The following is a 13710-nucleotide window of genomic DNA, read 5'->3' as shown; positions in this document are numbered from 1 at the left end:
AAAAAAAGAGAAAGAAAATAGGTTGCTTCATATCAGACTAGTTACAGAATATTGCAAATAAACAATGTTTCAAAGCAAAATGCGCTACTTGAAAATATTAACATTACAATAATTTTTCTATATTATTAATAACATTATATTATTATTATTATTCATACTATACTGAAAACTGAAAATATATACATATTTTTTTAACCGCATACATTTGCCTTCATTGCATGGAAAAGAGCAGCTAGGACACTCTACTAAATATCTCCTATTTTTGTTTCACAGAGGGAAAAAAGTCAAAAGGATTTGGAACGAAGAGGGAGAGACAATACTCTGTATTCCCGACAGATAAAACCTGAATTCCCTTCAGTCTGTCAGCAAACGTGATCAGACTTTTGTATAATCTGAGACGGCAGTATATACTGTAGCAATAATATTACAGCCAGAGGTCAAAGAATAAGAGAAGTCAAAATGGAGAAACCAGTGGTCAGGAATACAAATCCCAGACACACGATCATTTACCCTCGTCAGGATGACATTGATCTCCACGGCCAACAGCAGACCGTACAGCAGCGTCAGTAAGCCTGTGATCCCGAAGCGCAGCTGTCTCAGCCCGATGCCGTGCTCCGTGTACTTGACAAACTTGATTGTTTTAGAGACAAATGCCAGAACCCAGTAAATGAGCAAAGCTGTGAAAGAAACATAAACACAATGATATATAACACCACATCCTCTACACACACTCGAACTGAAGGCATCAGTCTCTGCTGGTTGTGCACAGAAGGTGAACCTTTGAAATGGCCGAAGAGAAATATGGTTAGAGTATCTTTCAAAAAGCCTGCCATCCTCGGAAAATATTGCAGCCGAGGAATGCGATTACAGGACGACAAGCGACTTCAATCTCTAGTCTAGACAATGTTCAGATGATTTGAATTCAGTGCAACAAACAATTTTATTCTGGAAACGAGACTATAGTTGGAAAATAGCACTGCACCATTAAGGGACATTAAAATCTGTAGCACTGCGATACAATCGTTTTTTTAGAAATACGGGATCTGTGTGAATGTAGCTGGAGCAATTCAATTATTCTTTCACAAGAGGCAAACCTATTATTAAAATTTCTGGAATTGTCCTATTACAGGTGATGCTGCTTTCCATCGCTCTTTAAAAAGGGATTTGCATTATGAATTGCATATGCATAGCACATCCAAATAACAGAAAACTCGGTCCTTAATAAGCGAAAAACACTATAAGGCTGACACGCACTTATGAGTAGTTTGGGGAAGTTGGAGGTCTCTATGTTGTGGTAGTAGACGATTGATGTGATGGCAGCCATGAAGGCCAAACATGATGGCATATAGAGGTGCAGGTGGACCGACTGATTAAATCTGAGAAAGAGAAAGAGAGAGAAACAATATTAGACACGGATCGACATTTCCAGTTCCAAATAAGAACAAACAGATTCACACAGACAGAATGACAGACGGATAAATCGAAGCATAAATCTCACCCGTCGGACACGATGCCCTCGGCTATTTCACAGACGATGATGAAGAGCAGGATGAAGGTGAGGATCCAGCGGAGGTTGTGTCCGGGGAAGTGAAGCCAAGTGCTGTGATGGATGTGCACCTTGGAGCTCTGACTCCCCCAACCTGCAGGACAGTGATCGAAAACCATTGAGTACAGAGCTTACACCAACATACAGTATTTCTCTCTGACAGCAAGTGAGGTACACTATTGAGGAACAAATAGTTTGTCCATATATCATTATCCCTAATAAAATACATCACATATACACATTTGGCGGGAGCTTTCAGTTGTATTACTTACTGTATTGACAAAAGTAACATGTTTCAATGGGAAAAGTGTCTCAAAATCAATGTCCTTTACAGGTTGTTGCAATAACCCTGGGACACATTTTGACCTTGATATCCCAAAAAAGAAAAAAAAAAATGGATATAAGTAGTGATAACTGTAGGCTGGAGCAATAGGCGTTCCGAGAGATTTGGGCATTATGAAAGGTAGGCGTGTGGATAAATGTCTCGATATTGGGGATATGAGGATACTAATTCAAAACAAACAACATGCATTGCATATTAAAACCAATTTAGGCATTTTTTGTGTGGAATATAATGGATAAAATGTCCATTTGACATGGAAATTGGGAATAAGATGGATTTTGTTTAATATTTTTTTGTAAAAACTGTGATATATTTTTTGTCAAGATATTTGTAAACCTGGACCACAAAACCAGTCTTTAGTGTCAATTTTTCTAAATTGAGATGTATACATCATCTGAAAGTTGAATAAATAAGCTTTCTATTGATATATGGTTTATTAGGATTGGACAATATTTGGCCGAGATACAATTATTTGAAAACCTGAAATCTGAGGGTGCACAAAAATCTAAATATTGAGAAAATTTGAAAACTTTTTTTGAAAAAAGTTCTTAGCAATGCATATTACTAATAAAAAAAAATAAGCTTTGATATCTTTACAGAAGAAAAATTTACTAAATATCTTAATTGAACATGATCTTTACTCAATATCTTAATGATTTGTAGCATACTCATATAATGTTTTATTTTTGGCTATTGCTACAAATATACGTTTGTGCTCGATTTGTGCCCGTTTGTGCCATTAAAACAAACACTGTATCTATTTTCCTTCCGTAGACACATCCAAAATATTTTCGGAGGCTGTAACGTCACTCTCCACCCCAGTTCGTCTAAATCGCACAAAACAGGTGTCATTCGTTTGTGCACGATTTTTGCTGGTTTGTGACGTTCAAATTTACATTGTAAATTTGAAAACCTGTCCACACTGGATTTTCAAAAGAATGTGAAATATTTAAAGTTCGCAGCACAGAATCTTTAAAATATCTCAGAGAGCGACATTTTCACGCTTCAGAACATAACGATGAACGAAACAAACTGTGATTGGTTGTTTGATATTTCGGTCAAACAGCCTCATGGGCGGGCCTTAGCCAAAGAATACTGCCTTGGATTCCAGTCTGAAGGTCTGGCTACGCGAAACTAATCTATCAGTGTCTTTCCACCCTCTGTCTATCTATCTTATTTAAACTTACAGTCTACAGTAAAGCCAAAGATTCTTCAGTTACTCCAGCACCTAGTATTGTGACACAAGCGTGCACTAGTTCTCACCTGTCTCTGACACTCACCGATGAAGAGGATAGGAAATGTGATGAAGAGCAGGAACACGTGCGGCACCACCGTGAGGGCGTCCAGGAAGCAGCCGTTGTTGAGAACACCGGCGTCCACGTTGTACGCGGCCGAGTTGTTGTCATTGCCACAGAATGCCAAGGACATGGTGGTATCGGGTCTCTGAGGTGATCCGGCAGAAGAAAGACCAAAACAGGAAGAAACAGAGGACAAGAAAGGGGTAAAAATCTAAAGGAGATCCTCTCAGAGCATAATCTGTCCGCAGAGGAGCCGTTACATCCTTGCTGCAGGTGCAGGATATCAGCTGAAGTGAATCACTGCACAGGTAGAGCACAATAGCAGATCTGCTTCTGCATGGGATGAGCACATCCGAACATCATCGTTCCGACAGGGGGACGCCTGCACTGGATTCCACCGGAAAAGCTACAGCTCATGGGCATGCTTTTAAAAACCATCGCAGCTTAATGCTGAGAGTTGACCTTGTGGGAGGATAGCTGTATGGCCGAGTGTGTGCATGAGAGTGTGATGAGGGGAGAGAGAAGGAGGGAGAGAGAGACAGTGTGATGGAAGACAGAGAGTGAGAAGAGGGAGGGAGCGGGGGGATAGCAGGAGAGGAGAGAATTGCGTTGCGGGTGGTATTGAAAAAGCAGCACGGTGTGGTACACGCCTGGCATGAGACATCAGACATAATCATGAGCGGTAAACTGACTCACAGTAAACAAAGACTGATCTGGTTGGACTGTCAGGAAATTCAGAAGCCAACGCAAACTTACAGTTTGAGAAGGCTGAAGGACGAAAGGTTTTGTGACGAGGTCACACGGAAATAGTAGTTTACTATGGGTTGCTCACTGGCTGATGCTGATTTCTAGAAAACATCGCTGATAAAGTGTCAATATATAACACAATGTAATGAGATCCATATAACACAATATTTACTCAGAATTAAAATTTGGAGCATAAATGTTATTATCTGTTATCTGTCAGTTGATCTAGACTTGTTCAGCTGATGCTGATAATCATGAAACAAAACAAAACAAAAACAGCAATAAATAAAAACAAACCAACATGAAAAAAACAACAACATAACACTAGGGGTGCATGATATATCGGCCGATGATTAATGCGCATCTGGTCAGTAAAACCGGTTAAGCCGAGTTCAGACTGCAGGATTTTCACAGTAGTCAGGTCACTGTTCTTTTCACACTGCATGACTATCTTGGCCAGATTTCAGTCGCTGCAGTGTTCACACCATGTTTTTACACAGTCTATGGTTCACACTGCGCGATGGATCTGCGACAGAAGGTTTCACGCTGCATTACTTTAGACAACTCTGTCTGGCACGCAAACTATGTTTCACAACCAAACACACACGAGATGTGACAAAAAAACAACGCGATATCATGTGTGCAAGACTGGAGTTCTCTAGTGAGACTGGGATTATTATAAAAAATGGTAGCCCACAAGACGCTTTCAATACGAATTTCCTGTGCACTGATTTGCAGCGAAGACAAGAAAAAGAAAAGACACCATGCTTGCTGATGTTGTGGTCTATAACTCCTCCCGAACTCTCCGCTGCTCTGTATCTTGCTCTCTCATTGGCTATCGGTCAACCTCAATGTAGTTTTCAGTCAGAACACTTTCAGACAGTAGGATTTTGAATCTCTCAGATCGCGTATTTGCTCATTCACACTGCACGATATAAAGCAAATGAAAAGAAAACAAAAAAGAAAACAAACAAAAGTAATAATAATAATAAAAAAATCTAAACAAAACAAACAAAACAAAACAAATTAAAGAAAGAAAGACTGGTGAAAAAAAACAGGAATGCAAAAAAAAAAAACAACGACAAAACAAGAACATATTTTTTTGTGTGTTTTGAGTTCAATTTATATTGGATCAGACTATCAAAACCATCACTAGTGCAATACACGCACATGGGCTGTTTTAAGTGGAGACTAATTAAAAAAGGCTATGTCAGAATGTCTGTGTCAACACAAGTGTGCAGTTTGAAAAAATACTCTGATAACCATTTTTACTTAAAGGTGTTAAGGAAGCTACTGACAGGTGTGGTGTGCTATTAATTTGCTATTTCAGAAAGACTAAGTGTGAATTCACTCTCCTCCCTCCCGAAAGAAACATGCTCACACAAACACATCAAAGTCTATTAAGAGAATGAATAAGAAAAGCATCTGCAACTAGATTGAATGCTCTAGGAGCAGCAGATGCAGCAGAGCAACACTGGCATTTTATCATACTGTAATTCAATTCCCCTCAAAAAGCATTTCTCGATGATTAAATCAGTAGCATGACCCTTTAATCTGCACTACACGGCATGTCAAATCAAAAGAGGACCTAGAGGTATATTATTTCAGTCAATATGTAATGAATTCTACATCTACATGTATTGTAGTTCCTACATGTAAAGTGTCCTTTAATAATCACCTAGATTGAAGATATTTTAAGGTTATAGAGATACTCCCTTTAACTGTTTAACACTGTACATTATGTTACTAGATATTAAAAACGACAGTTAATATAGAGAGAAATAAATAAATAAAATTATGCAATTATTTCTATAAATTAAAAACGTCATTCAATTAAAATAATAATAATAATAATCTAGAGTCGAAATAATACTGTAACCTGAATATAAAAGATTGAGGCCAATCACATTAACAGACATTGGTACAGATGAGACATCCTTGGGCATTTGCAAAAAAAATAAAATAATAATAATAATATCTTTGTAGCCCACACACACACACACACACACACACACACACACACACACAGACAGACACACACAATAGGCTAGCACAACAAAACAGAAATTGTTTTGTGAGAAGCTGGCAGTAGTACATCGATTTCTTTTATCTTTCTGGCTTCGCCCCATTGAAACGGAGGATTCGCTCCACAACAACCGCGCATGCGCAGCAGCTCTGTTCCCTGGCAGCTGCTGAATTGTATCGTATCTCGTCACAACCCTTCTTTTGATGTAGCTGCTAGTGTTATATGTGGGGAAAAGGTGCATATTATTTTCACACTTGCACACTTGAAAATAGTGTCGAAAAGCAAAAATGCATAAATATACAGAATGAAATAGATACATCACTTCATGTTTTGAAGGCTATCACGTAAAACTCTCATAAAAATGTCTAATGAAAGCAACTTTACTATTAATCAAAAATAAGTTAGCATACCGGTCTGTAGCGCGTGATAATCATCCTGAAATTCCAGTTGTTCCCAAAACTGTTATTTCATAAAATGTTTTCAATCCAGTCCAGAGACCTCGCCGTTCAAAATAAGCGGCTAACACACACGGGAATATGTTACTGATAAAACATAACTGACTTCTGTGCTTTTGCCATCGGGTCCGAGTTTATCCTCAAAGGAGCTAACCAAGGTGCTGAAAAGAGGCGCTACAGAATCCGACAGTTTCAAATTCCCAAACATCAATCTGAAAGTTGGTCAAGGAATCCAGTTCATCCAGTTGTCACGTACACGCGCGCGACATGAGCGAGCGATCAATCACTGATGCAACAGGACAACGCGACTACGGCCAATCAATCACACAATAGAAGAATACCACAACCGATATGACCGCAATTCATTTTAGCGTCCAACTGCGTTTAATGATAAACCGAGAGCGTGAGATTATAATGCAGTTTCCAATAAACGTAATCACTTTGGTTGAAATACATATGTCGAGGTTGGGATTAAAAGGACCTAAAATACTGCCTTCCTACACGAAAACGACCCACTAATCATTCGCTAAGCGTATATGTGGGACAAATTCAAGACAGGTGCTGAAGATATTGCCAGTAGAAACTAGCCAATCAGACCGTCGGCAGAGGATATCGTCATCACAGCACAACATACCGCCTCCTTAGGGCTCAAAACAAAGAGCTCAGTGGATATATCAGGAATCAAACAAACATAAAGCAAAACAGCATATTGTTAATGCATGTGCGTTGCTTTGCAAACAACAAAATTGTGGCCTAAAAAAAAAATCAGGTATTTGCTTTATAAGTGATGCACACCAGTTAACCTGCAATTGCTACTAAAAAATGTCTCTTCTATGGAAAAAGGAGGAAGACAAAGAGATTGCACATTTAATAAGGGAAAGGAAATTAACACCAAAGTCTTAAATTAGCAGGTTGTAATATATGAAACCTATAAATAAACATGAAAGACAATTATGTCACTGCATTGGTTCACAGAATGTGCAAAAAGACATGGTAAAAAATGCTTAAAAGGCACAATTAGCTACTCTCTGCTGCACTGGATAAAAGCGTCTGCTAAATGACTAAATGTAAATGCTGCTCCCAGGAGGCCATTACTGGTAGTGCAAGAACATGTACGCACAAATATTGCTTCCGTAAGCATCTTCATACACCCGTCCAAACGTTTTCAATGTTTTTGTCTCATAGATTCAATGTTGCTCCTAGAGAACCAATATCCATATATTTTTATAATTCCACACACAATACATACAGACATTTATAGCAACATGCAGTAGCAAAAGGACAGATGAAAGCAGCAGCAACTCACAAGTCATGATGTGTACAATTCCTATGGAGCAAAAGTGCATTTACCAAAGGCATTATGGTCACTCTATCTACAATCTCAATAAGGAGCTCAGCAACTTTTAATGTTATAGAGTTGTAATGACTTTAAACAAGCTGAACAAGGATAAGAGAAATAGTTTTAATAGGAGAATTAAATTCCTTAAAGCTTCAGTAGGTAACTTTTGTAAATATTTATTTTTACATATTTGTTAAACCTGTCATTATGTCCTGACAGTAGAATATGAGACAGATAATCTGTGAAAAAAATCAAGCTCCCCTGGCTCCTCCCAGTGGTCCTATTGCCATTTGCAGAAACTCCATCGCTCCCGGTAAGAAATCAACCAATCAGAGCTGCTGTCCATAACTTTGTTTGTGTTCAAAATGTAGAAAAATGTATATAATAAGCGAGTACACCATGAATCCATTTTCCAAACCCTGTTTTTAGCTTGTCCTGAATCACTAGGGTGCACCTATAATAAGTGTTTATATTCGGACTATTTTAGATTGCTTCGGGCATACCGCGGCGGAGTAACCCAGTACCTTTGTGATTCTTCATAGACATAAACAGAGAGAAGTAGTTCCGGCTACGATGTTCTTCCACAAGACACAAGCAGTTCTGTTCATTAACCGCTAGAGCGTCAAAAGTTCCCTACCGCAGCTTTAAGTAAGGGGTAATGTAAATCTGTCCAGTTGCTATTGCACAATAACCCCTGACAGAGTGATCAGGACCCCGACATGAAGTGGATACAATACTGTCACACCGCTTATTATACATTTTATAAACCATTATAGTGTACAAAACAGTCGTCGCAAAATGCGTTTGTATGAACACAACATAAAGGAATGTAGAGACTAACCAATCAGAATCTAGTATTCCACAGATCCGTGTAATAAGCTTAGTGAAAATAATATTTAGAGCGGTAAACTGAATACTGTCGCAAAATCGCTTTGTTGTAAACTATATATAGCTAACTCCAGAATACCTATTTAATGGCAAACACATTGAACATATGTTGATTGCATGTCAGTTCAGTAAGCAATGTTCAGGCATGAAAACGGGTCAGGGGTTAAAAAGGTGAGAAGGACATTACCCCTCTAGTGGTGTCCGGGGGCATGCTCCCCTGTAAGAAAAATTTAAATATTCCATATTTTAAAGCATCAATCTGATGCATCTTGAGATGCTTCTTTTGCCAACCTGGGGAGAGCTGGAGAAACTTAACTTTAGCCATGAGTCAGAAATTATTACTAATTATTATTACGATTACAGTAGTTTACTGTTCATCAGTCAAACGGCAGGAGTGGAAGGGGGATTGAGCGGGAATCTTTATTGGTGTTGATTTTCAGTCTCTTTTTAATGATAGGCTTTACGCATCTGTCAATCGTCCCCACTTGCTATTTGGAGGAAGAACCTAGCACTATGATTGATCGAACTCTTCTTTTGCTGTTGCATGATTTGAGGACTGCACGTGCACAGAGGCGTCACCAGGTTTTTGCATAGTTTAGAGTGAATCGTACCAGTGTACTTTGAAGTCAAAATGCATGTCCGCATTTATTCTCGAACTGCCGCCCAGCCTCAATGGTTTAGTAGACCTCGACCATCCGCGTGGACAACCGGATAGCTCTCCGGTCCTGGCATCAGAGTGGCGTGGCCTCTCACAAGCACTTCTCCGGCGTGGTCGATGGAGAGGCGGGTGACGCAACTTCTCAGCGTCTTGTCATGCCTGAGGAGGAGCCCATGCAGATCAGGAGAGCCCGGCGGAAATTTATCTAAATTTTTGGGTCCTGTGTTTTCCCCTGTTATGTCTTGTTCTGTGTTACAGGAGGAGCCGGTGAGCCTGGCAGATGTACCAGAGGCTTATCATGACTTGAGAGTGGTTTTCAGTAAGTCCCGAGCTTCATCTCTTCCTCCGCACCACCCATACGACTGTGTGATTGATCTGTTGCCTGGCACTTCTCCACCTAGGGGGCACCTTTACTCTCTTTCTGGGCCTGCAAGGGAGGCCATGGAGAAGTACATAAATGATTCTTAGGCAGCTGCCATCATCAGGCCCTCATCCTCTCCGGCTGGGGCAGGGTTCTTCTTCGTGGGGAAGAAGGATGGATTGCTCCGTCCCTGTATAGATTATCGGGGTTTGAATGACATCATGGTCAAGAGTCGTTATCCTTTGCCGTTGATGTCATCGGCCTTCAAGCTCTGGCAGGGGGCGACCATCTTTACGAAGTTGGACCTTCGCAATGCTTATCACCTATTTCGGATTAGGGAGGGGGATGAATGGAAGACCGCCTTTAACACCCCCACGGGGCATTTTAAATATTTTGGACTATATTTCTAACTCCCCGGCAGTCTTCCAGGCACTCGTCAATGACGTGCTTAGAGACATGGTCGACCAGTTGGTATTTGTTTATCTTGATGACATCCTGATCTTCTACCAGAACGAGCGCGACCATGTCCAACATGTCAGACAAGTGCTCCAGCGGCTGCTTAAGAATCATGTATTTGCCAAGGTGGAGAAGTGCACGAGTTTCACGCACGGCCGGTTCCGTTCCTGGGATATATTCTTTCACCCAAAGGAATTCAAATTGATCCTGCCAAGGTAAAAGCAGTTGCTGATTTGCCCAACCCAGATAGTCGTAGAGTGGTCCATCGATTTCTGGGGTTTGCCAATTTTTACAGGCAGTTCATTCAGAATTTTGGCCAGGTTGCCTCCCCTCTGACGGATCTCACCTCCACTTGAAGATGTTTCTATTAGGGCTTTTAAATTAATCAGAATTTTCAGTGGATTAATCATGATTAATCACTATTTGCAACTACACCTGAATCCTAACCATTTTTTTTTCTGAAATGCATACCAAAAGATAAATAACAGGACACAGATACATAATTTTCATGTATTGTTTCATCATGTGGTTCTTTTTTTCTGAATTTCAAAAGTTTAACATTTACTTAGATCAAATTTACCTGAGCACTATATCAATCAAACCATGCCATTTAACTACAGATAGTGTAAGAGTTTTAGGTGAACCAGTGGTTAAATATAGCCACATATCTATGAAATTATGCATAGAGAAATTTGAAAGAATGAACTCAGAAACACAAACACGTGCCACAATCACATAAGCAGCACTCTGGGCACTCTTGTTTTTGGGAAGTGTTCATTTGCTCTGCCACAATACTTTAGGATCGATATTTTCACGTTCTGAAGGCTTCAAGTGCCAGTAAAACCAAGTAAAAATGCATATGCTTTTCCAAACAGCTGTAATTTTCGCTGCATTGCATGTAGGCGTTCTGCGCATGCGCAGTGTGAAACACAGGACGCTATAACACAGTGATCCTCAAATCTGGCTCGCGAGATCCACTTTCCTCCGAAGTTTAGCTCTAACCCTAATCAAACACGCATGAGTTTGCTAATCAGTGTCTTTAGGATCATTAGTAAATCACAGGCAGGTGTGTTTAATTGGAGTCTGAGCTAAACTCTGCAAGAAACTGGATCTCGCGAGCCAGATTTGAGGATCACTGCTATAACAGGAAGAAGCTCCAGCGTATCAACTACCAAAGTCTTCTCTGTTTATCGAGCTTGGCATGAATGTATTTGAGAGTAACTGGGGTAAAACCTTAAAGGAACACTCCACTGTTTTTTTAAATAGGGCTTATTCACATTATTTCCTACATTTAGATAGGTGGGCAAATGCATTTTTGTGTCAGTGCATGCATTGTTTTAGTTTGACTGGGTCGGCGTTAGCTTAGCTTAGCACAATGAATGGAATCCTTTGTTGCCAGCTAGCATGGCCTGAGTAAAAGTGATCAAAAAAATAAAAAAACCCACCTAATTACTTCTTGTGGCCTGCGTATTCACAACGAGTACAAATAGCGATCCAGATTAACACTAGGCGATTTCCTAGGCAGATATTGACTTGGGACTATATTATGGGGAAGCACAGGCGAAGCACTGCTACTTCGGCGCAGAGAATCACGCAACACATGAAAACATCAACTCTATGTGAATGCATTTGCCCACCTATCTAAATGTAGGAAATAATGTGAATAAGCCCTATTTCAAAAAACGGTGGAGTGTTCCTTTAAGCTTCTTCTGTGTTTTTGTCGCGGCGCTGTTTTTTACTATCTTGAGAATTCAGAGATCCACGAGACTTTCCTGACCTGCATAATTTGTCACACTGCGCATGCGTGAAATGCGTAAAAAAAAATGACGTAATTAACGACAAACAACTAATTAACGTCGTTAATTTTTGACAGCCCTAGTTTCTATTAGTCGCCGCAGGCTCAGGCTGCATTCTCTAATTTAAAGAGTTGCTTTGTTTCGGCTAACATTCTTGTTACTCCAGATCCGTCTCTTCAGTCCGTTGTGGAGGTGGATGCGTCATAGTTGGGACCAAGGGCAATTTTGCCACAAAATCAGGTCACTTTCGGATGACAGAGTACATCACTGTGCATTTTTTCTCATCGTTTAACCCCCTCGAAAGGGAATTACAACATCGGGAATAGAGAGTTAACTGGCTGTTAAGTTGGCGCTGGAGGAGTGGCGTCACTGGTTAGAGGGCGTGGAGGTCACTGGGCACTATTCTTCGGTCGGTTCAATTTTAACATCTTCTACCACCTGGGGTCCAAGAATGGTAAGCCTGATGCACTTGTGCGAATCTTTGAGGCTGAACCAAGATCCATCCTTCCGGTAACCATTCTGCCCCCCGATCGGGTGGTAGCGATGGTCACCTGGGGGGTGGAATCCACAGTCCGCTCAGCTCTGCGAAAAGTCACAGTGCCCGCGGGTTGCCCTTTCACTGACCAATTCCATCGGCGTCAGGATGAGTCCTCCGGGGACGCCAGGAGGCGTCCCTGAGGGGGAGGGGAGGGGCTGCTGTCACGGTTCATTGGCTTATCTCGATTGTCTGTGTCCTGTCATTTTCTGCAGCTTGTGATCTGGGCAATCAGCGCTGTCTGTGCAGATCACAAGCTGATTGCCCTCACCTGCCATTCTCTCTCACTGTTCCCATTCTCCCTTATATTCCCTGCTGTGTCTGTCCCTGGTTGTCAGTAGATTTCGTGTTGTCATTGTGATTGTGCTTACTTGTGCTGTGTGTCCGTTTCCTCACCTTTTGACTGCGGTGCTCAGGATGCATAGACGGGGAGTTTTTGCGGATGGCCATTTGCCCGAGATCCTCAGTCTCGTTTCCACTTCCCGTTGGGCATTGCACCAGAGGTGGTCTCTAAAGCCTGTGTCCGCAGGTGTCTGTACGGACGAATCTGGAGTGTTTTTTTTTACATTGGATTATTTCTGGATTTTTTATTATTGTACCCAATAAACTGTTGCACGTATCCTCTGCATTTGAGTTCTCCTTCTTCAGGGCCCTGACAGGAGGCTCCTACATGTATATTTGGCCTGTATAGTGTCAACATGCAGCTTGTTGATCGGACCATATAGAGTAGTGTGAAAGCATAAATCCTGAGCTTTGGCTTGACATCGCATGAGATTTACTCATACAGTGATGGGAGTCAAGGCTCATTCTACGAGAAGTATGGGGGCCTCTAAGACTTTCCTGGCAGGTGTGTCTATGCAGGGCATCTGCAACTCTATAGGATGGTCCATGCCACTAGCGTTTTTACGTTTTTATGGCTTTGATATGCAAGCCACTCCGGGCTCTTTCTGAAGGGAACGAGACACTGCATCTCTGACAGCACTTGCTTCATTCCTAGAAGCTGATGCCGGCTCCACCACATGTGCATTTAAGCTTCCTGGTCAATGATATCACCCACCCGTGATGTCTCGCCCTTCCTTTGGACTGATTACACATGTGATTCAGAGCGTGGTATCACTGGGGGTGTTCCCATAGCATTTTTGGATGCAGCATCGTGTTCCCTGCATTGAACCATGGTTACAAGCATAACCTGGGACGTTCTGCACTGAAGGCTGCTGATGAACAGAATTAAATCACTTTGGCCATTAAGCATGAATCACTGA

At 41.1% G+C, this 13710-nt stretch overlaps 1 protein-coding gene across 2 annotated transcripts in view; it reads right to left on the bottom strand.

Annotated features, from left to right (window-relative positions):
* Positions 1-7177, bottom strand: part of LOC113067090 (ATP-binding cassette sub-family C member 8-like) — a 56759-nt gene extending 49582 nt beyond the window's left edge. The window contains exons 1-5 of one of the 2 annotated variants that reach the window (XR_003279270.1): positions 6371-7177; positions 3170-3332; positions 1499-1640; positions 1255-1376; positions 511-677 (exon numbers count right to left, since the gene is read on the bottom strand). Coding sequence is in view for 1 of the 2 variants with exons in the window: in XM_026239331.1 (XP_026095116.1) it covers positions 511-677; positions 1255-1376; positions 1499-1640; positions 3170-3332; positions 6371-6394 (618 nt within the window). In the remaining variant the exon portion in view is untranslated. The remainder of the gene's footprint in view (positions 1-510; positions 678-1254; positions 1377-1498; positions 1641-3169; positions 3333-6370) is intronic. The other variant, XM_026239331.1, reaches the window with a different exon arrangement.
* Positions 7178-13710: the final 6533 nt, after the last annotated feature.

This window comes from Carassius auratus, chromosome 50, assembly GCF_003368295.1.
Source record: "Carassius auratus strain Wakin chromosome 50, ASM336829v1, whole genome shotgun sequence".
NCBI lineage: Eukaryota > Metazoa > Chordata > Actinopteri > Cypriniformes > Cyprinidae > Carassius > Carassius auratus.
Note: the sequence above shows the minus strand (reverse complement) of the source record. Positions and strands in the feature narration are given on the sequence as shown.